Source organism: Nicotiana tabacum, chromosome 16, assembly GCF_000715075.1.
Source record: "Nicotiana tabacum cultivar K326 chromosome 16, ASM71507v2, whole genome shotgun sequence".
NCBI classification, from domain to species: Eukaryota; Viridiplantae; Streptophyta; class Magnoliopsida; order Solanales; family Solanaceae; genus Nicotiana; species Nicotiana tabacum.
In genome coordinates, this window is record NC_134095.1 from 29,321,930 (window position 1) to 29,349,403 (window position 27,474).

General features: G+C 38.5%; 2 protein-coding genes across 2 annotated transcripts; one reads left to right on the forward strand and one right to left on the reverse strand.

The window, feature by feature from the left end:
• Positions 1-7,037: 7,037 nt before the first annotated feature.
• Positions 7,038-8,954, reverse strand: LOC107808937 (uncharacterized). The gene is made up of 4 exons (XM_016633500.2): positions 8,612-8,954; positions 8,288-8,548; positions 8,022-8,116; positions 7,038-7,688 (listed from the first exon to the last, which is right to left on the reverse strand). The coding sequence occupies exons 1-4, from the start codon at positions 8,952-8,954 to the stop codon at positions 7,038-7,040; spliced, it is 1,350 nt and encodes a 449-aa protein (XP_016488986.2).
• A 1,591-nt stretch (positions 8,955-10,545) lies between these two features.
• Positions 10,546-26,894, forward strand: LOC107808939 (uncharacterized). The gene is made up of 2 exons (XM_075232025.1): positions 10,546-11,392; positions 26,812-26,894. The coding sequence occupies exons 1-2, from the start codon at positions 10,546-10,548 to the stop codon at positions 26,892-26,894; spliced, it is 930 nt and encodes a 309-aa protein (XP_075088126.1).
• Positions 26,895-27,474: the final 580 nt, after the last annotated feature.

A 27,474-nucleotide genomic window follows, 5' to 3' on the forward strand; every position in this document is an offset into this window, starting at 1 on the left:
ATGGATTTTATACAATCCAAGAAAGATGAAGGTACATCATCTAATGTAACAACCTATTCCTCAGTTATATCAGAGGATAGTAATGAAAATTTTGAGTTTTATACTCAAAAAGAAACAAAAGAGTTAATAATTCTTTTGGAACAATCCGACCTTAAATGGAAGGATAACCCTTGGCAAATAATGGCCAGGTATTTTTATACAGCGTCGTACGCTACTCCTGCTTATAAATACAAGATGCACTATGAGATTATACTCTCAACAACAGGATCCGCTGAAATTCAACACTTTTATCCTGCTAATACCAGAAAAACTTATAGTTTTTCGAAAATCATTCTTAAAAAGGTTATACCTTCTGATGAATGGGGTATCAGTACCCTCAAGGATCATGAATATACACATCCAGACCAAAAAAATTTGGTCAAATTTAATTATTGGGACTATGTCGAAAGTTTTAATAAAACTTTCCTTTATGAAAATCCTAATAGGAAATATTTTTGGTTTATTAAACTCTGTCCTAATATGTTTGGACAGCAAATCCCAAATTGGTTCTTCAAATGGTGGAAGTTATACGGTCCATCATTAGAAATACTTCCAAGCCTATTTAAAAGCTTAATTCTCAATGGGTAGATATATCTCCCCAAATTATTTCATTACAAAAAGATAATATCTTTTATGAGGGCATTGCTGCCATGTACTTTTTCATAGAATTTTCTATCCCGTGGATAATGAAATGGGATGTACAAGTTGGTTATACCAGTGAAGGACTTCCTTGTTTAAATAGAATCTTTTATCATAAGTTTTGGACAAAATTACTCCAGTTTAATTAGCAAGGGAATTTATATGGTGAAGAGTTAATCCAACAAATACAGGCTAAAATAGAGGCCTATGTCAAATTAGACAGAACACAGGTTGCAGAGGAAAAATTAAGTCCTTTTGAAATAATCACAAAGAAGCTCCAAATGAAGAAAGGGGCTATATCAAAGAAAGAGATCCTTGCCTCGTATTTTGAAGAAATAAAAAAGGATCTAGCAAGAAATTTTGAAACGACAATTAGAGATGATATCTCTATGGCCTCCATTGGAAGCACTTCAAATGACGAAGTATGTGTAGCAGGTGAAGCTCAGAGCCTCTCGGACACAGAAATCAATATTGAAGAAATTGAAGATTTCCTTACAAAGCTAAAGGAAAATGCCGAAGAATTTTCGGAGAAAAACGACAAAGGAAAAAGTAAAGTCTGAATTATTGAAGGACCCATCATTGTTGATATATGATATTACTTATGTTTGGGCCGTTTAAATGATTTCTGAGAGCCCAAGAGACTGGAGAGATTGATGACTGAGTGAGGTCGAGGGCTTAAGTGTGAGGTTATTGATACTACATCACGTGAGTTGTCAGTGCGGACCAGATATTATATTATAACACGTGAGTTGTCCGTGCAGATCTAGATATTTTTATAGCACGTGAGTTATCCGTGCAGCACGTGAGTTGTCCATGCGGATCCAGATATTATATTATAGCACGTGAGTTGTCCGTGAAGCACGTGAGTTGTCCGTGCGGATCCAGATATTATTATAGCACGTGAGTTGTTCGTGCAGCACGTGAGTTGACCATGCGGATCCAGATATTATTATAGCACGTGAGTTGTCCGTGCAGCACGTGAGTCGTCCGTGCAGTTTATAGCGCTTGGGCTGAAGGAGCCCCTCTGAAGTCTGCACACCCCCAGTGAGCGCAGTCGACTATATATATATGGATCGGGTTGCACGCCGCAGCAGTTATTATGAGGTACCTGCTGAGTGTGAGTGCTGATTGATGAGAGTTGAGTCATGAGGGACTGAGAGGCTTGCCCGAGGGGCTATATATACATACATACGAGTGATGCTTTGCCCGAGGGGCTTGTTTTGTGAAATTTATGTCTTCACTCATCTTTATATTGAGCCTCTATTAAAAATGTTAAACAAATGTTTTGAACAACTTTCATTGGAACTGGAGTTTTTTTTTACGAGATGTTTTGAATTAAATTACTGATTTGGTTTTGTTATTTCCATTGAGATTTTTAAGTTATGAGATGAGCTGATTAACTGTTGCCTTGAGAGGCTATATTTGTTTTCAGTTAATTGCTGCACTTAGTTGCTATTTATCCTTGTAGTACATATTTATGGAATATTTGATATTTGGGTTATTTGAGTATGCACTGATGAGACTTAAACTGTTAAATTGAAAGTATAGTTATTCTTATTGAAAGTTATTGAGATAACTGTATTTGCATAGCTCGTCACTACTTCTCAGTTCCTTATTTATTTATGTTACTTACTGAGTTGGTGTACTCACGTTATCCCCTGTACCTCGTGTACAGATCTAGACACTTCTGGTCACGGTGGTTGCTGATTGAGGAGTCAGACTCAGGAGACTATTGAGGCAGCTGCATGGCGTTCGTTAACCTTGACTCTCCTTTCCTTTCATATTCTACTGTTCTATATTTTCAAACAGTGTTTTATCAGTCAGATTTGTTATCATTTAGATGTTCATGCACTCAGTGACACCGGGTTTTGGGGATGGATTGTATAGTAATTTTGGAGTTATATTCTTTTTTTTTAAAAAGGATTTCTTTAATATTAATTGCTTCCGCCTTTATTTAAAAGTTCTACTATGTTGAGATGTCGAGTTGAGGCTTGCGTAGTTCAACAATAGGCTCCATCACGACAGGTGAGATTTTGGGTCGTGACAAGTTGATATTAGAGCACTAGGTTTCTTATCATGCGACATTGATTAAACTTGAAGCGTAATTCCTTGAATTCCTTCCACGATTAGTGTGTGCACATGAGCGCTCAGTATCTGTTGTGTATCGACAGTTTGTGATTCCCTGGATAAGGTGCGATATGTGATTTCTGCATGTGATATTGGGCCAATCTGGAGGACTTGAGGCCAGGTTTTATCTATGACTTGAGTACTGAGATTTTGATTATGTGAGCACATGCATTTGGGACTTATATGTCCATTTGTGTCCTTACTAGTGGGATTTGTGACTGGATGACTAGGGGTGAGTATGATTTAATTGCGAGATGTGTTCAAATTTTTTGAATGTGACGGGAAGAGTTTGCTGAGGATGTATCAAGGATTATTGGGTGTTTGACTTCTGTCTTGAGTTGGCATATGGCTTCGAGCTATGGGTGTATTGAAGGACCTCTCATGTAGTTTAGTTGTTGAGCGAAGTAAATTTTCATGTTGTGTTATGAGTTCAAACTCAGAGGGGGGTTAAGTGATTGTGTAATAGTTATTATTATGGAAAAGTATAGAGAGATACGAGTTTGAGGCTAAGCAAGTGGATTATCTCCTACGGGATGTTCTGAAGTTTGTATGATCCTTATATTGTTGGTTAGAAGTCCTCTTTTACCAGTGAAATATACGTGTTGCAATTTGAGTTTGGATTGCTTATGAGAATGGGCTTTACTGTTACGAAGGTGAATGCAAGATTTGCAAATGGTTTGAGGAATAAGATGGGTTGTGTTGCATTAGCTTATGAAGGATTTAGCTTAATCTCATCCAGTTGGGGCAGCTCAACCAGTTATTGCGGCATGGGACAATGACAGACCTACCTTGTCTTTTGAGGCTTTGCTGAGATTGGATAAGTTTACCTAGCTATTTCTAGTCCATTTCAATGGTACACCTTTTGAGGAACCACAGGATTTTCTGAACCGCTGCCATGAAGTATTGCAGAATATGGGAATAGTTGAAAGAAATAAGGGTTAATTTTACTGTGCTACAAATGACGGCTTCCGCTAAGAGGTGATGGAAAGATTAGGTATTTACTAGACCCGTTATAGTTCCGCTATGAGAAGATCACCCAGTGAATCATGCAGGGGTGCAACGGACCTTGACGTCTGGTTGATTTATATGAGTTAAAAGGTTAGTATTATGGATTATTGGACGTTGTGACCCATGACTTCGTGCAAAATAGGGATGTCCACTATCAATGAATAGATCAAATAGTCATGTGTCATATCAGTTTTGACCTGAAATATATATATATATATATATATATATATATATATATATATATATATATATATATATATATATATATAGAGGCTCCCCAATAATTTACGCATAATTAAGGCCTGAGACATGCAGGGGATAAGGTTGGGACTTACGGTATGTCTGCCTCTTTAATTATCCAATACTTCAATATCAAAGGAGTTAGAAAAACAACTATAAATTTATAGAAGGTCTGCCCAGTGTGGAAGTCAAGGTTGCAGATTTTGGATGCTTCAAAGGAAGTACAGTGGTTGACGATCTTCTAGACTATGTAGTTCGTGCCAAGATTTATCTTGATGGAGCTATATTTTTGTGATCGTTGTGCATAATTAGGGGAAAGAGTTACCCAAATAAGAATCGAAGAGTATACGAATAAATATATTAGCTCAGCAGTGTTGAGTCAACATAGCAAAAAAAAGAAATTAGCCGTCGGTGTTTGTGGCAAGCCTATGAAGAGGGCAGACTAGCCAATGCAACACCACCTACTCAACTCAGTTCTTAGAAATGTTTTTAAAGAAGTTGTCTCCCAAATTCTCTGTAATATGTGGTATATGTGGTCTGAACGGTTGTGTTAGGTCACCATGACAGTGTCAGAATATGTCATCAGGTTCAATAAGTTAGCCGTCATACTCCTACTTTGGTTCCTAAGCTAGAGAGCGAGTCTACAGACTCATTAAAGGACTCAATTATGATCTTGAAATTTAGTAAAATCCGGGAAGCTACAGGTTGATGCTTCATTTCGGATAGTGGTAGAAATTGCTAAAATGTTAGAATGTGTTCTGGATGAGGAAATAAAAGAAAGACCAAGAGGTCTCGAGGTTTTAAAGGATTCAACGGATTCTACTCTACAACTACAAATCATTATGACAGGGGCTCGGGTAGCCGGCCAGCCCAGTCAATATATCTGATTACTCAGGGTGCTCCAGTAAGTTCTTTTAATGCACTATCGATACGAGCTTTGTATAATGGTTATTCCAGTTATCTAGCATAGACTCAGTATGAGCAGCTGAACCCTCAAAGGGATTGTTATGAATGTGATAGTACTACACACATCATGGGAAAATTGTCCTAGACTTGGGAGAAACATATTTTATCAAAGCACTCAGGCTACGTGCCCCATTGCAGTTACTACTCCACTTAAATGACCAGCCAGAGGTAGGGGTCAGGATGTTAGAGGTGGAGGTGAGACTCCTGGAGGTGGAGACCCCGCCTGTTGATATATTTTCCATGGTATGGTTGAGGTCGCAACACCAGATGGTGTCGTTACAAGTACGGTCTCGAATTATTATAAAGTAATAATTTTCTTAACTTGATTCGGTTCTGAGTATCGAGGCAAGTCCTCCTATTGTGCTCCACTTATGAGTGAACTTCGTAATTCTGAAATCTACTTATATGAATACTCCTTTTGGGAGATTCGATGGAGATAGCTATGTCTATCATTATGTGTTGTGATTTTGTTAAACAGAAAATTATTCCAAAGAAGAAAATGGAATGTTCCAATTTGGCACGATGTGCATATTACTTGTGGTACAGAGTTGAGGACGAGATCCTCGTGTTTTATATAATGTGAAATATATAAATCGGGCTACAAGCTGCAGTAGATGTTATATAAGGACGAGGTCTTTGTGGTGAAAAAAAATTTATGTGTTTAAATGCTCCCTTTGTGAAATTAAAATTTGCACTATAGTACTTATAGGGAGTCATGCCTATTAGACTTATCTGCAAAAAAAAAAAAAACAATTCTTGTATGAATATCTTTTTGCATAATTGCCAGGTTTGTATTGTAATTATTGAGTTTTAAACTACAAGGTGAGTGCCCGAGGATGTAAATTGTTACTCATTAATTCGGGTAAGTAATTATGAGATCTTCATGCCTTGTTGTTAGTAAACTGGAGGTTTAAAACCATATTTTGTTAACACGAGGTTAATTGGCGATGTTGTAATCTATTATGAACAACTATTAAGACCAGAGATGTAGTTATGATCATACATATGATGCATTTTATGTCAAGATATCATTGTGATAATGTCATGCTTGTAATGCGGAGGTTAGTGTTATTGATATATACCTTGTGGTTCTTTGCTGGGTTGTGGACATGTTGCTATAGCCAGTCGAGACTAATATCGTGTGTTGATGAGAAAATCGGACTTTTCTGGAAATGATTGGAGTGTAAGAAATTTGGTCTTAAAGTTTACAAATATGAATAAAATAAATAATCTCGATTGAAATAGTATTGTCAGACTTATGTTGAATGCGGTAATGTGGGATCAACCGCGAATAGTTGTGTAAAAGTAAAATCATCAATTTGGTAACCTGAGAATAATTCTTAGTACGTTCGAGGACGAACATTTGTTTTAGATGTGGAGAATGTGATGACACATAATGTCATCTTTAAATTAAATAATCATCTCGGTATTTTAAAACCTTGAAAAGTAGTATCAATAATTCCTCGACTTGCGTGCGCAGTCCGTATAATTTTCCGGAAGGTTTTTATATGAAAAATGGATTATATAGTGAACTAGAGCTTTAAAACTCAATTGAGTTGACTTCGGTCAACATTTTAAGCAAACCAACCCGGATAAAAGTTTTGACAATTCCGGTAGTTCCGTATCGTGATTTGGGACTTGGTCATATGCCCGAAATCGAATTCAGAGGTCCCTAGATCAAATTATCGCCATTTAATGGAATCTAGAAATCCAAGGCTAAAGATTTCTTAAGTTTGACCGGAGATTTAACTTTTTGATATCGGGTTCAAAATCTAGTTCTGAAAATTTTCATAGTTTCGTTATGTCATTTATGACTTGTGTGCAAAATTTAAAGTCAATCGAATTTGATTTGATAGGTTTTTGCATCGAATATAAACGTTGGACGTTCCTAGTTTCATTAGGCTTGAAGTGGGGTGTGATCAGTGGCGGACCCAGGATTTTTATCAAGCGGGTTCAAAATTCAAAGAAATAAATATTCAAAGAGGTCAACAAAAACTATATATTAATCGAATATATTATTACAACTGTCCTCTACGAGTTTTCATGTCCTGAAACGTATTTATAATAGTCTCATCAAAAATGGCGTTAAATATTTTTCTTTCTACATAGGGTACCAAACAACCGCTCATGAATTCGTCATTCATTCGGTTTCGCAATTCACTTTTTATCAACTTCATCGCCGAAAAAGTTCTTTCAACTGTAGCAATGGCAACTGGGAGAAGCAAAGCAAATTTTACAAGGCGAAACACAAATGGATAATTCAAATGCTTCTTTGTCTTAACTAGTGTTTCAGAAAGATCAACAAGTCCTTGTAGATTTGAGAACCTTTCATCAACATCACGAACATCAACAATATAAGTTTCAAGTTGATTCTTGAGCGTAACCATTATATTCTCATCAAAATCGTCAGGATACAATTCAACCATCATCAATATCTTGTTTATGTCAAAACTGGAAAACGAATCAACTGGATTTAAGCAAGCTACTCCAACAAGCAAGTTCGTTGTCACCTCATTAAAACGAGCATTGAGTTCTTGAACTTGCCAATCAATAATCATAAAAAATATATCAACACGATAGTGATGTAAAATAGTATGATCAGCAACTTTACATCGAGATCTTCTAGAGTTAACATAGAAGTCATCAAAGTTTGGTATCGAAATATTATACTTGACACAAAATGCAGACACCTTATCAACAAGTAAACCTCATTCTTCTTCTCTTAGCTTTTGCAACCGTTTCTTTGCCACTTCAACAAGTAGAATAGCATTTGCAATACCTTGCTCCTTTTTTTGTAAGGATAATTAAGCTCATTTGTGATCCCAAAACATCTCTTATTAGGTGCAACATGAAAGCAACCTCAAACGTTTGACAAGTGCTAAGATATCCCTTTGCCTTAGCTCTTTCTTCTAAAGTCCGGGCATCAACAACGATAGTATCAAGAACATCAATAATTGATCCAAACATAGAAATAAAGTTCTTAAAATATTTGTAGTGCGAACCCAACGAGTATCGGCAGCTCTTGCAAGACCAAGTTCTTGATTCAAACCCCTACCAGTTTCAAGTTCACCCATGTCTAATGGTTCTTGAACTTTTTCTGCTTAAGATTCTCGAAGATCATCCATACGTTTAAAAGAACCTCCCACTATATTCAATATATTAGAAACCAACAATACAAGTTCTCCCACTTCAAGATATTTTTTGGATACCGCAACAAGAGTCAATTGAAGTTGGTGTGCAAAACAATGAATGGAATAAGCGGATTTACTTTCTTGTTGAATCAAAGTTTTGAGGCCACGAAAATCCCCTTGCATGTTGCTTGCTCCATCATAGCATTGTCCATGCACATAAGATAAACTCAAAGAATGTTGAGCAATGTAATCAACAATTGCTTCCTTTAAACATAAAGCTCTAGTATTACGAACATGAATGATCCCAATAAAATGCTCCACCACAGATCCACATCTATTAACATATCGCAAGACAATAGCTAATTGCTCTTTGCGTGATACATCACATGATTCATCAACTAGCAATTAAAAAAAGTCTCCATTTAGATCATCCATAATTGCTTTAACTGTTTCAATTTTACATGCAATAATAATGTCTTTTTGAATTTTATGGGAGGTCAACTGATCATTCTTTGGAGCCTTTTTCAACACAAGATCACGGATTTTATTGCACCTCCCTGCATACCATGAAAGAATCTCAAGAAAGTTTCCCTTGTTTAATGATGATTCATCTTCATGATGTCCACGAAATGTCAATCCTTGATTCAACAGGAGTCTCACAACCTCAATTGAAGCCTTCAAGCGAAAGCTTGGTTTGACTGGATTGCCTATCAAATGAAGTTTGAATTGACTGCTTTTTTTTAATAGATCTTCACATTTCTTTTTTGCATGATTATGAATACTGCTTGACTTGCCAACATGCATATCGAATCTCTTCTTTTTTGCCAACTCTTAAATCCTAAACTTGAAAATATATCGCCTCCACCTTGATGGACGTCTTCATCTTGAAACAGGTAACAACACAAACAATAAGCTGCATCTTCTATCACACTGTACTCCAACCAATTACGATATTCATCAAACCATTTAGGATTGAAACGACACTTTAAGCCCGAAAAATCTCTTTGAGGAAACTTATGATGTCGGGGTTGGCAAGGACCTCTTCGGAGATATTCTCTTCTCATCTCATCACGCTCATTTGGATGATAATCTCTAATGGGTATTCTCTCCTTTGGATTAGTCGGTAAAGAATCAAGATCTATTCCTTGTCTTTGTCTTTTAGAGGATTGAGGTTGCTCTTCTAATTGGTTCAAATTTTGTTCCACGGGAGTAGCAATTGGAGAGGATGAACTTGGTTATGGCAACTTGGAAGATACTGAAGAGTAAAATCTGTTCATTGTAACACAAACTGGATTACCAAGCAACCATAAGCAAGTCAGTAACCATAACAATCAAAATTCCAGCAACCATAACATCAAAATTCAGGTAACAAGAATAACTGATCCAACAGATTCTTGGTGTTGTTTGGTATAGAAGATGTGTTCTGATTGATAGTGAAATTCATTGGATTTCAATAAAGTCTAAAATTAACAATTGTAGTCCTTTCAGATAATTACAGTAAAAGACACAAAATCAATCAACTTTCAAAGACTACTAAAGATTCTTACGAAAATGTAGTCTCGAATTCCTTTAAAAATATCTAATTAAAGGATTCAACCAAAATCTTGAACAAAAGTGAAAACAAGACTTGAGAATAAATAAATTCAGATGGCATATTAGTATTTCTATTTCTAGAAGACATAATGCCTAATAATATCAATTCAGAGAAGAGAACAATCAAAAAAAGATAAGAAAGCAACTGGTGATGCACAAGCACAGAGATAAGAAAGCACATACATTTAAAAAATTGAAAAACCTGCCCTCCTTAGGCTTTGTCACTGAAAGAAAAAAAAGATTAAAAATCAAAGAGAAACCTGATAGATACTAAGATGAAGCCCTTTGTCTTTGAGAGAGACGACCTTCTGGGCATGGGCTAACGGAGGAGATGACTATGGAAGCAAATCTTGAGAGAGAGGGAGAGAGAGGCATCGAAGGGCTTGGGATTAGAACTGATTGTGTTCTGATTTGGGGAACTGATTGTCTAGATAACGTAAGTCTAGAAAATATTGAAGAACTTCTTGTTAAGAAGTTAGGTAAATTTAGAGTTAGTCCTCTAAGTTTAGAGCATGCATTTACTAGTAATCTGAAAGTAGATGATGAGATTAATAAAATCTCTGAAAAGTATGCTCGGAAACCTTACCAAAGAATGTTTTACTATCCTAGACCAACTCCTCAAGATGTTCTAATAGAAGAACAGGACAATGACCACTACCACTAAGATTATAGTGGGTCAGATATCTACGAATGGAACATAGATGGTCTTGCTGAAAGGCAAATATATACAACAGTACATAGAATGCTTATGTACAGTACTATCTATAAAGTTAATAAAAATACAAATAGATCAATAGCAGAAATGATTATTGCTAGATTTACTGGTCAGCTGAAAGGATGGTGGGATAATTATCTTGCTAATGAGCAACGCTTTCAAATAATGAATGCAACCAAGACTGAAGATGAAAAGACTGTTCAAAACTCAGTCTATTCTTTAGTCATGAATATTATCGAACATTTTTCTGGAAGATGGTCTGATAATAGTGAGACCATTAGAACAATGCTCCAGAATTTGAGGTGTAAAACCCTCACATCTTTTAGATGGTACAAAGATATTTTCTTGTCCAGAGTGATGGAACTGCCAGAGAGTAATAGTACTTATTGGAAGTCCAAATTCATAGATGGACTCCCTCCCTTATTTGCTGAAAGGATTAGAAAAGTCTTTAGAGGCGCAGGGATGAGTATCGATTATAATAATTACTCATATGGTAAACTATTTAGTGTATGCACTCAGGAAGGTTTAGCTCTGTGCAATGAGATCAAGTTAAATCAAGAAATTAAGAAACATCCTCTCACTGAGATACAACAATTAGGTGATTTCTGTGAACAATTCGCCATTGATATACCATCCAAAAGAAAGAAATCCCATAAAAAGGATTTCAAGAATAAGAAGGGTTTGCCGGAAAAACGGCACGAAAAGACCCAAAGAAGGAAGGCTTTTCATAAAGCCAGAAAGGGTTTTATTAAATCTAAAAACCCTCAGGCCTGTTATAAATGTGGAAGAGTAGGCCATTATGCAAAAGATTGTAAGATCAAAGATAAAATCAAAGAACTTGATTTAGATGATCATATCAAAGATACTTTATGTAAGATTCTTTTGAATTCTTCTCCAGAAATATCTGACACTAATGAAGGATCTTCATTAACAAGTGAAGATATCATAACCCAAAAATCCCTCCAAAGAAGTCGTGATGGCACTTAGTCTCTAAACTAGGTAAGCCTAACATTTACTGTAATAATATGGGTATTTACAAACTTCAAATAAAATTACTCTGAATAAAATACAATTCCCAAAACCGGTAGTACAAGTCATAAGCCTTTCTAGGAGTAGTCATACAACATAAATACATCACTGTTCCTGTGATGACCCGAAGGGTCATCACCGTAGTTCTTCCTTGTTCCGCGCTTTCGAGGCCTTGAAAACCTCACTTTTAGTTGCCTCGATTGGCATGCGCAGTTCGGGCGCGTAGCCGGAAAGTTTTTATGTTAGAATATGTGAATTATGTGAAACATTTGATGAATTTCGATATTAATATGCATAATATTGACTTCGGTCAACATTTTGGGTAAACGGACCCGGACCTGTGATTCGACGGTCCCGGAGGGTCCGTAGAAAAATATGGGACTTGGGCGTGTGCCCGGAATCAAATTCTGAGGTCCCAAGCCCGAGAAATGAATTTTTGAAAGAAATTGTTTTTCTGAAATTTGATATGAAAATTTGAAATGAAAAGGAGTTAGAAAATATAGGTATCGGGCTCGTATTTTGGTTCCGATGCCCGGTATAAGTCTTAAATATGTGTTAAGCACTATCTGTAAAGTTTGTCTAAAAACGGACGTCATATGACGTGTTTCGGACTAAAAAATGGAGAATTTGAGTTATGAAAGTTGAAGAAAGAAAATCATGTGTTTGAGGCTTGATCCTATGTATCTGATGTTATTTTGGCGATTTGATCGCACGAGTAAGTCCGTAAGATGTTTTTAAGGTTGTGTGCATGTTTGGTTTGGAGCCCCGAGGGCTCGGGTGAGTTTTGAATGGGGCCCGGGAGGTCTTGGACTTAAGAAAATGCAGGTTCAGGTGTTGCAGACACTAGTGCGGCCGCGGTCATTTCCGCGCGGTCCGCGCTGGAACCGCGCGGCCGCGATGCTTTTCTGTGCGGTCCGCGTGGCTGAGTCTGAGGGCTAGGGTTTCAGGTTAACCAGCGCGGCCGCGCACCAAAACAGTGCGGTCCGCGCTGGAAGGGTTCAGAAAAGCCCCAATTTTTCTCCCACTCGGCGCGGCCGCAACACATTTTTGTGCGGTCCGCACCAGGTCCTCAGAAAGGTATACAAGTTCGGAAAATTTCAGTTATTTTTCACTTTTAAAAAACACAAAACCTAAGAGGCGATTTTCCAAACAACTTTTCTTCTCCAAAACGATTGGTAAGTGATATCTAACTTAATTTCTTTATTCCTTAACATCTTTTAACATAATTTCAACTTCAAATCAAAGATTTTCAGGGGTGAAATTGGGTGTTTTGGGTAGAACCTAGGTTTTCTACAAATTGAGAAGTTGGACCTCAATTTGGGGTCTGATTTAAAAATAAATCATATATTTGGATTCATGGGGGAATGGGCAACCGGGTTTTGGACCGAACCTCGAGTTTCGACCACGTGGGTCCGGGGGTATTTTTGACCTTTTTGGGGAAAACCTTGAAAAATCTATTTTCATGCATTGGGGATGATTCATTTAGTAATTATTAATGTGATTAAGTAACTTATGACTAGATTCGAGCGGATTGGTGGTGGAATCAAGAGGTAAAGCTATACTAGAAGCATGAGTTGAGTTTGGAGCATTCGAGGTAAGTGTTTGTTCTAACTTTGGCTTGAGGGAATAGGATTAGGATGATATTTGCTACTTGCTAATGTGGAGTACGGTGTATAGGCATGGTGACGAGTATCTATACACCGGAGTCTAGCATGACCATGAGTCTTATTTGTGTTTATTCAGATTTTGTGATATCTCTTCCTTGTTAAATTGATAAATTTCATATGATGTGAAGAGTTTGAGGAAGAATTATGATTTGTACATTCTTGGAGCATTGGCTCGAGTATATTATAAAGCGTGAAAGTATATGAAATGATTGAACCCCTTTGGAGCGTTGGCTCATGTGGTAAAGTGAGATAAGAGGCAAAAGTGAAAGAAAGAGAAAGAATTATCGAATTGTTCCCTAGCCGGGATGTTTTCCCTTTTGTTGATTATCTCCCTTGCCGGGATGCTGAGATTATTGATATTGTTCCCTTGTCGGGCTTTGATTGTTTAATTGTGCTCCCTTGCCGGGATTTAGCTGTTTAATTGCATTCCCTTGCCGGGATTTCCTATCATTATTTGTTCACTCCCTTGCCCCTTTGTTTCTGATTGTGGTTGGGTGATGAAGAGCGATAGAACACGAAGGGTGATGCCGTGCATTATTTGTTATTGTGAGGAAAGAGTGTAAAAGCACGAAGGGTCATAGGGTGATGCCGTGCATTGTTTGTTATTATGAGGAAAGAGTGTAAAAGCACGAAGGGTCATTCCGTGCCATGTTTTGAATAATTATGCACGAAGGGTCATTCCGTGCCATGTTTTGAACATTTATGCACGAAGGGTCATTCCGTGCCTTGATATGAGAGTTTATGTGAGGAAGAGCGCGAAGGTTAATGTCGTGTACCTTATATTATTGTTTTGGTGAGAACGAGAGTAAAAGCACGAAGGTTGATGCCGTGCAACTGTCGATTAACCTGTTCTCCTTAACTGTTGCTATTGTACAGTTTCACTTCTCTATCTGTTGACTTTATATCTGAACTGCTACACCCCCATAGCATGTTCCCTCCTCCCTCTTAGCTATTTAAATTCTGTGTATTCCCTTTTATTGCATATATCTGCACAGGTTGTTTTTGGTAGGCTCCGTCTAGCCTCGTCACTACTTCGTCGGGGTTAGGCCGGGCACTTACCAGCACATGGGGTCGGTTGTGCTGATGCTACACTCTGTGCATCTTTTTGCACAGATCCAGGAGCAGCTTTTGGACCTCATCAGTAGGATTTGATCGGGAGCTGACTTCACTCCAGGGACTTTCAAGGTAGTCTAGCTGACGTCCGCAGGCCGGAGTCCCTTCCTATTTTACTTAGATTGTTTCCTTTTTGTATCGGAACAAAGAATTGTATCTTTTATTCAAACCTTGTTTGTAGTACTCTCTAGTAGTTCGTGAGTTAGTGACACCAGACTCTGGGTAGAGATGTATTTAGACTTCCGCATTCGATTTCCGTTATCTAAGTTTAAAGACTTCCGCTTTTATTTAATTGTCTTGTTTTATTTATATTGTTGCGAATGTTATCAGCAATGTATTAATACTTGGCTGGCCTAGTTCCAATAGTAGGCGCCATCACGACTCCCAATGGTGGAAAATCCGGGTCGTGACAGTTCCGAAACAAGGGAACATATGGAAATAAGCTCAATTGAAGGTGACTCCAAGGACTGCGAACGCTGCAGCAGGTTTACCTTGAGTGTCCACCGCAACGAACAGCTACTATCGATCAAATACCTGGATTTGTACACAAAAATGTACAGAAGTATAGTATCAGCACAACCGACCCCATGTGCTGGTAAGTGCCTAGCCTAACCTCGGCGAAGTAATGACGAGGCTAGGACCCAACTACCAAATGAACCTGTAAAATATAGTGTACAAAATAATAGGAAGCAGATAACAATAACGGCAACAATGATCAACCAATGATATAATTAACAGGCAACAAGAACACCATAAATGCTTCTCAACAAATAATAAATACAAGTGCAATCAATTAATCGAGTCGTTCAAATATAAATCTTTCGCCTATAAATCCTTCAAATAATAATCTCTAAGATAATATGCTTTTCAATAAATATATTTCCTTCAAATAAGTATCTTTCAAATAAGCATCTTTCGAATATAATTCTTTCCAGTGAAGGTCACCTTGTGACGCCTCGTTTCATAATAATAAATAATATAGGTCTTAGCCCACTGGTCAAAATTTCACGGCACCTTGTGCTCATATTTATATCACAACCTCACGGACAACTCACGTGCCATTAAATAAAACTATAATATTTTTTTTTGGCACCTTGTGCCCATATATTTCTGTCTCACATTGCACAACAATATACTCATGTTACTCAGTTCATATGTTCCATAACCCAATACAATAAAACAATATTCAAGGAGCCCCATTCACTTAACATAAAGTAGAGTACAACTTCCAACCCAATTAGGAAACCAACAAGAAAAGATGAAGTTATTTTTTTTAGAACTCATTCGATAAAGAAAATACCCCTTTCAATTAAAATACTATATCGAATGATTCACTACCTTTAATACGAGAAATCAATAAATCAAAACATAGTAGAAATTCCTTTTTAAGTAAGGTACAACCTCAAACGGTTTAAGGAAAACCACGTTGTGAAATCAATCGAGTTAAAAATATAACAATTTCTGAGGTTTGAAGTATTGGAATGTATATATATAAATGCGGTGAGATATTGAAAACACTGTAGGTTCCAACACCAAGGATCTCAACAGTAAAGGGATCTAAATAGTTAATACACTTGAATTGTTAATAACAAGTAAACACAGCAAACAGAAAGTGCACGGCATCACCCTTCGTGCTTTTACTCTCGTTCTCATCATGCACGTCACCCTTCGTACTTTACACTTTTCCTCACCATGCACGGCATCACCCTTCGTGCTTTACACTCTTCCTCACCCAAGCAAAATTCACAATGCAATCCAGGCAAGGAAGTCAATAATATCAGGTATTAACAGGAAATCAATAAAGGAATATAAGGAAAGTCATAATTCAATTATCAACAAGAATCAGGAAAATCAAGGACAAATGCACAGCATCACCCTTTGTGCTTTTACTCTCGTCCTCACCATAAGAATCAATATAAACTGCACGGCATCACCCTTCGTACTTTTACTCTCATCCTCACCATAAAATCAATATAATCGGTACGGAATTGTACATCGTGCGGCACAGCATCACCCTTCGTGCTTTATCACTCTTTCATCACCATATGAATAATGTAAATGTGCACGGCATCACCCTTCGTGCTTTATTACTCTTCCTCACCCAAGCAACAGTCACAAAGCAATTTGGGCAAGGGAAAATCAAAAATATCACAATAAAACCCCGACAAGGGAAACAATATCATGAATAATAACGTCCTGGCAAGGGAGAGAATATAATAGCAACAACATCCCCCCAAGGGAAATAATATCATCAACTTCTTCTCTTTTTCACATTTACTTCACAACTCGATTCACAATTTGAGCCAATGCTCTATAATGTTCAACAATTCTATTCTTAACTAGAGCCAATGCTTTACAATGTTCAACAATTCAATTCTCAACTTGAGCCAATGCTCTACAATGTTCAACAATTCAATTCTCAACTTGAGCCAATGCTCTATAATGTTCAACAATTCTATTCTTAACTAGAGCCAATGCTCTACAATGTTCAATAATTCAATAATACTTCCACAAGTCATATTCCTCAATAGAAATTATCATATAGAGCATATACAATACGAAACGGAGTCAGATTAATCAAAGTATAAGACTCACGGGCATGCTTGACACCAACGTATAGATACTCGTCACCATGCCTATACGTCGTACTCAACAAATAACACATAACAAATAGGACACAACTCCTAATCCCTCAAGCTAAGGTTAGACCAAACACTTACCTCGCTTTGCAACCAATTCAAAATTCCAACAAGCCTTTGCCTCGCAAATTCATCCGAAGCTTCAAATCTAGTCATAATAATTCAATATACTCAATATAAATCGTACGAATTAATTCCATATGAATTTACACATTTTCCAAATTAAAATCCGAAATTTAGCTCAAAATTGCTTGTGGGGCACACATCTCGGAATCCAATGAAACTCATAAAATCCGATAACCCATTCTGATACGAGTTCAACCATACAAAAATTATCGAATTCTGATATCAAATGGACCTTCAAATCCTAAATTTTCCTTTTTGGAAAGTTTTACAAAAACTTCAATTTCTTTCATCCAAATCCAAAATAAATGATGAATATTGATATAGATTCATGAAATGTAATCACTTCTGGATATAGAACACTTACCCAAGTCGAAATCATGAAAACCCCCTTTGGAATCGCCCAAATCCGAGCTTGAATGACCAAAAATGGAAGAATTTCGGACCCCCTTCGGTTTTTACACTGCCTAGGGGTATTTTAGGGATTTTCAAGAGCGCGGTCGCGTATCTGGCCGCGCTCCGTCCGCGCTCACAGGAAGAAACATTTCGAATATGCGCGGTCGCGCATCTGGGCGCGCACCTGGGCGCGCATATGACACAGGTCCAGTAAAATAGTCATACTTTTCTGTATACATCTCCAAATGACGAACGGTTTGATTCTATGGAAACTAGACTCAAAGAGATTTAATTTGATAGGTTGTGAATCACACAATTCGTTATATCCACGTAGATATGCTCGTCCAAAGTGAGGTCTTATGCGTACTCATTTGCAAATTTTGTATATTATGTAATTTTCCAACTTGTCTTAGACTTAGAACTTTCATTAGACCCCATATATCTTATAGTACGCCTTGTACACTTGCTATCACATCCAATTGGTATTCATAATGGTAATAGACCTCTTCCACATATAAAATAATATAATTAGAACATGTCAACTTTCTTATTTCGCCAAAATACGCCGAATTGTCATGTGGACTTCCAAATCCAAATTCGGACACACGTCTAAGACCGAAATCACCATACGAAGCTATTGACATCATTAACATTCCATTTCGGGGTCGTTTACTCAAAAGTCAACTCTTTCCTTTTGAGCTTCAAAATAAGATTTTGTTTTTTTTTTCTTTAAATTTAACTCCGAATCTTACAAAAACCAAACTCGACCATACATGCGGTTCATGATGCATATTACGAAGCTTCTCAAGGTCTTAAGCCGCTGAACAAAAATGCTAATTCCTAGAACAAAAATTCGTGCCGTTACATTCTCCACCTCTTAAACAAATGTTCGTCCTCGAACGTACTAAGAACTATCCTGAGGTTTCTAAATTGATGATTTTACTTTTACACATATACTCGCGGTTGATCCCATATTACCGCATTCGATATAAGTCCGACAACACCATTTCAATTGAGATCATTTCCTTTATCCATATTTGTAAACTTTAAAATCAAATTTCTTACGCTCCAATCATTTCTAGAAAGGTCCGATTTTCACGTCAACACACGATATTAGTCCCGACTAACTTAGCAACTGGTGCCTACGCACCCATTAAATTCGGGGTATTTCATTCTCCCCCACTTAGGGTCATTCGTCCTTAAATGAGAAGTAGAGTCTGTCCTCAAACACATAATGTAACTTATCTCTTTCTTTGCACATCTCAATACCCCAAATTTTTCTAACTCCCATATTTTTCAAAAATTTCGGCAGAGTCTCCCCTGTAATTGGGCCTATCCACCTGTCAGAGTAAAACCAAAACAACTCCTAACAACACATCCACAACTCAACAATTCATCACAATGTATATATCAATAACACAAATCTCCGCATTACAACCGTGACATTATCATATGTATGACCATAACCACATCTCTGGTTTTAATAGTTGTTCATAATCGATTACAAATCGCAAATTAATCTCATGCCAACAAAAATCTCGTTTCAAACCTCTATTTTCTAACAACGAGGCATGAAGACCTCGTAATTAATTACCTGAATTAACGAGTCATATATAACGCCACATGGGCACTTATCTTGTGGGCTAAACTCAATAGTTACAATATAATTAGCAAATTATGCACAGAGATATTCATACAAGAATTTTCAAATAAGCCTCATAGGCATGAGTCCCTATGAGTACTATAGTACAATTTTTTTTTTATTTCACAAGGGAGAATTTAAACACATAAAAAATATTCACCACAAGGACCTCGTCCTTATATAACATCCATCGCATCTTGTAGCTAGTTTAAATATCTCACATCATATAAAAATATAAGGATCTCTTCCTCAACTTTGAATCACAAGTATTTGCACATCGTGCCAACTGAAATTTTTCCATTTCCTTTCTTTCTTCTTCTAATTAAAATTCCGTCAAACAAAATCACAATATACAATGATCCCTCATACCGGTAGGGCATATAATTTACAACTGAAATCAATTATTTAGAAATTACATCAAACTCATCGAATTGATTAACAAAAGTCGCGTTTAGCCTCACAACTATTTTTAGTGACCAACACATAATGATAGATATAGCTATCTTCATATAATATCCCAACAGGAGTATTCACATAAGTAAATTTAAGATTACGAAGCTCACTCATGAGTAGAGCATATTAGGAGGACTTGCCTCGATACTCATAACCGAATCAAGTTAAGGAAATTGTTCCTTTATGATAACTCGAGTTCGTACTTGTAACGACTCCATCTAGTGTAGCAACCTCAGCTATACCATAGCAAATACATCAATTGGTCGGGCCTCCACCTCTTAGGTGCCATCTACCCGCTTTTCCTCCACCCTTAATTGGTAGCGTAAGTAGAGTAGTAACTGTAATGGAGTATGTGGACGAGTGCTCTGATGGAATAGATTTCTCCCAAGTCTATGAAAATTTCTCAGGATGTTCCTAGTATCACCATTTTCATAATAACTCATCCGCAGTTCAACTGCTCATACTGAGTCTGTACCGGATAACTTAAATAGCCATTGTAGGGAATTCCATGCCACTGGTACATTAAAAGATGACTGCCCCACGCGAGTGTTGTGATTAACTTAAGCACTACGAGTATACTGAATATGTTTCCGCTGATACTAAAATGTAGAATTATTAAGGACGCGGGAATATCTCAAGTCTCATCATCATCCCATTCAAACCTCAGCTCTTGATCATATACAAGTTTTGGAAAACCTTTCAATACAACATAAATATATCTTAGGCCAAAATTGGTATAACATATGACCCCGCAATCTGATCGTTGATAGTGGACTTCCCTCACTTGGTGTGAAATCATAAGACACATTACCGACGATCCACAATACTAACCTTCACCGCTCATATGATACCAGTCATAAGACATCTCAAGCCATTTACTTGACACTTGTCATCCTCATGACAGTTAAACTCACTTCCTCCAGTGTCTCGGCAAGCTAGTAAATACTATTTGCTAAATAGAAATCCCATACGAAACACATAGTCTCTAATACGACCAACTATTTTTAGATCTACATCCACTTGTCATGATTAGGCAGCCAATTAAACCTTCTCAAAATTTTACTTATCAACTACATGTCAAAATCTGATGCACCCCATGCGCACAACTGAAAGATCTCTCTGCACTTCCATATCCTCGATTCTGAATGACACGTGGTAACAATGGTTGAGCAACCCTAGCTCTCTTATAACCCCTTTTTTACGGTATCACAAACCATTTGCATAGTGAGCAATTCCATACATGAGTGGATGCAAGAGAATATAAGATATATGCTTCAAGCTGAATAAATGTCGCACGATAAGGAATGAATGAAGTGGAAATTTTTCCTACTAGTTTTGTAGCCTCTCGAAGATAAGTACAGATATCTCTGTACCGATCCGCAAGACTCTACTAAACTCGCTTATGACTTGTAGCACCTATGAACCTAGAGCTCTGATACCAACTTGTCACGACCCAAAATTCCCTCCAAAGAAGTCGTGATGGCACCTAGTCTCTAAACTAGGTAAGCCTAACATTTACTGTAATAATATGGGTATTTACAAACTTCAAATCAAATTACTCTGAACAAAATACAATTCCCAAAACCGGTAGTACAAGTCATAATCCTTTCTAGGAGTAGTCATACAACATAAATACATCAATGTTTCGAAACAAGGGAACATATGGAAATAAGCTCAATTGAAGGTGACTCCAAGGACTGCGAACGCTGCAGCAGGTTTACCTTGAGTGTCCACCGCAACGAACAGCTACTATCGATCAAATACCTGGATCTGTACACAAAAATGTACAGAAGTGTAGTATCAGCACAACCGACCCCATGTGCTGGTAAGTGCCTAGCCTAACCTCGGCGAAGTAGTGACGAGGCTAGGACCAGACTACCAAATGAACCTGTAAAATATAGCGTACAAAATAATAGGAAGAAGATAACAATAATGGCGACAATGATCAACCAATGATATAATTAACAGGCAACAAGAACACCATAAATGCTTCTCAACAAATAATAAATACAAGTGCAATCGATTAATCGAGTCGTTCAAATATAAAACTTTCGCCTATAAATCCTTCAAGTAATAATCTCTAAGATAATATGCTTTTCAATAAATATATTTCCTTCAAATAAGTATCTTTCAAATAGGCATCTTTCGAATATAATTCTTTCCAGTGAAGGTCACCTTGTGACGCCTCATTCCATAATAATAAATAATATAGGCTCAACCCACTGGTCAAAATTTCACGGCACCTCGTGCTCATATTTATATCACAACCGCACGGACAACTCATGTGCCATTAAATAAAACCATAATATTTTCCCTGGCACCTTGTGCCCACATATTTCTGTCTCACATTGCACAACAATATACTCATGTTACTCAGTTCATATGTTCCATAACCCAATACAATAAAAAATGTTCAAGGAGCCCCATTCACTTAACATAAAGTAGAGTACAACTTCCAACCCAATTAAGAAACCAACAAGAAAAGATGAAGTTATTTTTTTAGAACTCATTTGATAAAGAAAATACCCCTTTCAATTAAAGTACTATATCGAATGATCCATTACCTTTAATACGAGAAATCAATAAATCAAAATATAGTAGAAATTCCTTTTTAAATAAGGTACAACCTCAAACGGTTTAAGGAAAACTTAGTTGCGAAATCAATTGAGTTAAAAATGTAACAATTTCCGAGTTTTGAAGTATTGGAATGTATATAAATATAACAATTTCTGAGGTTTGAAGTATTGGAATGTATATATATAAATGCGGTGAGATATTGAAAACACTGTAGGTTCCAACACCAAGGATCTCAACAGTAAAGGGATCTAAATAGTTAATACACTTGAATTGTTAATAACAAGTAAACACAGCAAACAGAAAGTGCACGGCATCACCCTTCGTGCTTTTACTCTCGTTCTCATCATGCACGTCACCCCCTTCGTACTTTACACTCTTCCTCACCATGCACGGCATCACCCTTCGTGCTTTACACTCTTCCTCACCCAAGCAACATTCACAAAGCAATCCAGGCAAGGAAGTCAATAATATCAGGTATTAACAGGAAACCTGTGACGACCCAAAGGGGTCATCACCTGTTGCTAATTGAATCCCGTATCTCCGAGGCCTTGAAAACCTCATTTAGGTTTGCCTCAATTTGCGTGCACATTCCGGGTGCGTAGCCGGAAAGCTTATACATGAAATTCTGTGAAAAATGCTAAGTTTTGATATTAAAATGAATAAATTTGACTTCGGTCAATATTTTGGGTAAACGGCCCCGGACCCATTATTTGACGGTCTCGGGGAGTCCGTAGGAAAATATGGGACTTGGGAGTATGCCCGGAATCGGATTCCGAGGTCCCAAGCCCGAGAAATGAATTTTTGAGTGAAATTATTTTCTTGAAATAATTAAGGAAATTGGAAATGAAATTCAGTTGGACGACTATGGTATCGGGCCTGTATTTTGGTTTTGGTGCCCAGTACAAGTCTCATACATGTTTTGAATCACTCCTGTAAAGTTTGGTTAAAAACGGGCAACGTTTGGCGTGATCCGAACGCAAATTGGGAAATTGATGTTTAAAGGGAAATCTGAGAAATTTCATTAATCTTGATGCTTAATTCGATGTTCATGATGTTATATTGATGATTTGATCACATGAATATGTTCGTAGGGTATTTTTAAGATAGTGTTCATACTTGAGTTAGAGCTTCGAGGGCTCAGGTGAGTTCCGAGTAAGTTCCGAGATGTTGTAGGCTTAAAAGATCAGATGTTGCAGGTTCAGAAAATATTGCAGGTCTCTGAACCCTTTTGCGCGGCCCGCGAGGAATCGTGTGCAGCCGTGGAGGGCCCAGCGCGACCGCGGTCGCCTTTGCGCGGTCCACAGTGGGTGCTATGAGGCCGCGGTCGGCTTAGTACGGTCCGCGGTGGGGGATTTAGAGGGGTATAAATTCACGCAAATTTCAGTTATTTTTACACTTTTCAAAATCCCAAAACATAAGAGGCGATTTTTTAAACAACTTTTTTTCTCCAAAACGATTGGTAAGTAATTTCTAACTCATTTTCTTCACTCCTTAACATCTTTTAACATGAGTTCAACTTAAAATCAAAGATTTTCATGGGGAGAAATGGGTGTTTTTAGTAGAACCTAAGTTTTTTCTAAAATTGGGGATTTGGACCTCAATTTGGGGTCCGATTCCAAAACAAATTATACATTTGGATTCGTGGGGGAATGGGTAAATGGGTTTTGGTCCAAACCTCGGGTTTCGACCACGTTGGCCCAGGGGTGATTTTGACTTTTTGAGTAAAACTTTGGGAAACTCATCTTTATGCATTGGGGTTGATTCATTTAGCACTTATTGATGTAATTAAGTAACTTGTGACTAGATTTGAGCGGATTGGTGGTGGAATCAAGGGGGTATAGCTATAATTGAGGCTTGAGTGGTGTTCAAAGCTTCGAGGTAAGTGTTTGGTCTAACCTTAGCTTGAGGGATTAGGAGTTGAGTCTTATTTGCTACGTGCTAATTGTCGAGTACGATGTATAGGCATAGTGACGAGTATCTATACGTTGGTGTCTAGCATGACCGTGAGTTTATATTGCGGATATTCTGATTTTGTTGTATCTTCCATGCCTTAATGATGATTTCTATATATTGTAACAAGCATGTGAAAGAAATTATGATCCTTAAAATTTGAGGAGCATTGGCTCGAGTTATAATACGAATTGTGAAAGGATACGAGATGATTGAACCACTATGGAGCGTTGGATCAAGTGGTAAAGTGAGATAAGAAGTGAAAGTGAAAGAAAGAGAAAGAATTATTAAATTGCTCCCTTGCCGGGATGCTGAGAATATTGATATTGTTCCCTTGCTGGGATTTAGCTGTTTAATTGTATTCCCTTGCCGGGATTTCTACCATTATTTGTCTACTCCCTTGCCCCTTTGTTTGTGATTGTTGTTTGGGTGAGGAAGAGTGTTAAAGCACGAAGGGTGATGACGTGCATTGTTTGCTATTATGAGGAAAGAGTGTAAAGCACGAAGGGTGATGCCGTGCACATTTTTATTATATGATTTCTTTGGTGAGGACGAGAGTAAAAGCACGAAGGGTGATGTAGTGCATTTGTTGGTTTCTGATTCCTTATTGAAATCCGAGTCATATTGTTTCTTTCATTAATTGTTGTTATTTGATTTACTTCGAGTTTATAGATTCCATTACCCTATTTGCCTTGTGATTGTTGTTTGGGTGAGGAAGAGCATAAAGCACGAAGGGTGATGTCATGTATTATTTTTGCTGAGGACGAGAGTAAAATCACGAAGGGTGATGCCGTGCAAATTGTTGACTTGTGATTCTTGTTTACATTTATTGGTTGTTTCTGTATCTTTTCTCCACTGTATATATATATATGAACTGCACAGATTAATTTGGAGTCTGGTCTTAGCCTCGTCACTACTTCGCCGAGGTTAGGCTGGACACTTACCAGCACATGGGGTCGGTTGTGCTGATACTACACTCTGTGCTCTTTGCACAGATCCAGGTCTTGGACAACAGCAGTAGCGCGGGAGCCAGCCTCAGTCCAGTGAGACACCGAGGTAGCCTTGCAGGCGTCCGCAGGCCCGACGTCTCCTCTATATTTTATTTCAATCTGTTATCTCATGTTTCCGAGACAAACAATTTATATTTTTTTTCTTTCAAACGTTATATTTAGTACTCTTAGAAGTTCGTGAGTAATGTGACACCAGTTCTTGGGTAGAGGCATATTTTGATTTCCGCATTATTGTTCAGTCTCATAAATTTACGTCTTCCCCATATTTATTTAATTTAGTTGCTTTCATGTTATCACTGACAATTGTTAAAAGAAGTAATGGTTAATGAAGTAAGCAGTTAAGGATTGGCTTGCCTAGCTCACATTAGTAGGCGCCATCACAAATCTCGAGGGTGGGAAATCCAGGTCGTGACAAGTTGGTATTAGAGCTCTAGGTTGCATAGGTCTCACAACTCACGAACAAACTTAGTAGAGTCTGAGGAATCGGTACGGAGACGTCTGTATTTATCCCCCAGAGGCTACAGAGTTAAAAAAATTCCACATTTGTTCTTTCTTGTCGTCCAAATCTGTTCCTCAAATGCTAATTGAATTTCTACTCTATTCTTTCGCAGATGGCGAGAACACGTGCTTCCTCATCTACCACTCAGCAACCCTAGCCCCCTGTAGCAGCTCCCACTAGGGGCAGAAGGTGAGGCCGAGGCCATGCTAGAGGCCGAGTTAGGGATAGACTCAGCCCCGAGCAGTAGCACTAGTGGCGGAGCCTCGGGTTGATTTTAAGGAGGAGGTTCCGGCCCCAGCAGTTCCAGTGGGCCTAATTCAGGTCCCAGAGGGGTTCATTGCCACCCTAGTTCTTCAGGATGCTATGGTCCGATTGTTGGGCCTCATGTAGAGTGTCACCCGAGCGGGTTTGCTTCTAGTAGCACCAGCCACTTCTCAGGCTGGAGGAGGGGCTCAGACTCCTACTATGCGTACTCCAGAGCAGGTAGCTCCCCAGGTTCAGGTTCCAGTGGTTCAACCAGTTGTGGTCGTTCAGCCGGGTGTAGTGGCTCAGACCGGCGATGGAGCGGCTAAGTCCGCCGATGCTTTGTGAAGGTTGGATAGGTTTACCAAGCTCTTCACTTCTACATTCAGAAGTGCATCTACTAAGGATCCCCAAGATTTTCTGGATAGTTGTCACGAGGTTCTTCGGAACATGGGGATCGTTGAGACTAATGGAGTTGATTTTGCTACCTTTCGTCTGTCTGGATCCGCCAAGACTTGGTGGAGGGATTATTGCTTAGCTAGACCAGCCGGTTCGCCATCTTTGACTTGGGAACAGTTCACAGAGTTGTTTTTAGAGAAGTTACTCCCTGTGACTCAGAGAGAGGCCTTTCGGAGGCAGTTTGAGCGCCTCCAGCAGGGTTCCATGACGGTCACCCAGTATGAGACCAGGTTCATCGATCTAGCTCGCCATGCTCTTGTCATACTTCCCACCGAGAGAGAGAGGGTCAGGAGGTTTATTGTTGGTCTTATTCAACCGATTCGTCTTCAAATGGCCAAGGAGGCCGGAAGTGAGATCACTTTCTAGGAGGCGGCCAATGTGGCCCGCAGAGTTGAGATGGTTCTATCACAGGGAGGTGGTCATGGGTCGGATAAAAGGCCCCGTCATTCAGGCAGATTTAGTGGTACCTCGTCTGGAGGTAGAGATTCATATGGTAGAGGCCATCCTCCTAGGCCTTTTCAGTCAGCTCTCCAGGTCACACATGGTACTTCAGGTGGTCATGGTTCTCAGACGCATTATTCTGATCAGCGGCCTTACAGTGCACCACCAGCTCTCATCAGTGCACCGCTGCTTTAGAGTTTCTGAGGTGGTCATTCGGGTCGACAAGGCCAGCAGTTTCACCAGCCGAGGGCTTGTTACACTTGTGGTGATCTGGGTCACATTGCCAGGTTTTGCCCTCGACCACTGGGTAGCTCTCAGCATCAAGGTTCATGTGCAATGGTATAGGCACCAGGTGTTCCACAGCCCGCCCAGCCAGTTAGAGGTAGGGGTAGAGGTGCTAGAGGTAGAGGTAGAGGTCCTAGAGGTGGAGCTCAGGCTGCCAGAGGTGGAGGCCAGCCAGCAATCCTAGAGAAGTAGTTCAGGGTGGTAGGGCCCAACCCCGATGCTACGCCCTTCCAGCTAGGCCCAAGGCTGAGGCTTCAGATGCAGTTATTACAGGTACTATTCTGGTTTGTGATAGAGATGTTTCAGTGTTATTTGATCTGGGATCTACGTATTCATATGTGTCATCTTATTTTGCACCGTATCTGGTCATGCCTAGCGATTCATTGAGTATTCCTGTTTATGTGTCTACACTGGTGGGTGATTTTATCGTAGTCGATCGAGTTCATCGTTCTTGTATTATGGTGATTGGAGGTCTTGATACTCGTGTTGA

Bases quoted from the DNA above. Each gene is read 5' to 3' on its own strand.
- LOC107808937 (XM_016633500.2), bottom strand. From the start codon at position 8,954: ATGCATGTTGGCAAGTCAAGCAGTATTCATAATCATGCAAAAAAGAAA. The intron at 8,549-8,611 runs GTAAAATTGAAA...TTTAATTGCTAG, and splicing joins AAAAGACATTATTATTGCAT to TTGATGAATCATGTGATGTA. The intron at 7,689-8,021 runs GTTCGCACTACA...TTTTGTGTCAAG, and splicing joins GAGCTGCCGATACTCGTTGG to TATAATATTTCGATACCAAA.
- LOC107808939 (XM_075232025.1), top strand. From the start codon at position 10,546: ATGATTATTGCTAGATTTACTGGTCAGCTGAAAGGATGGTGGGATAAT. The intron at 11,393-26,811 runs GTGAAGATATCA...ATGGTACTTCAG, and splicing joins TGAAGGATCTTCATTAACAA to GTGGTCATGGTTCTCAGACG.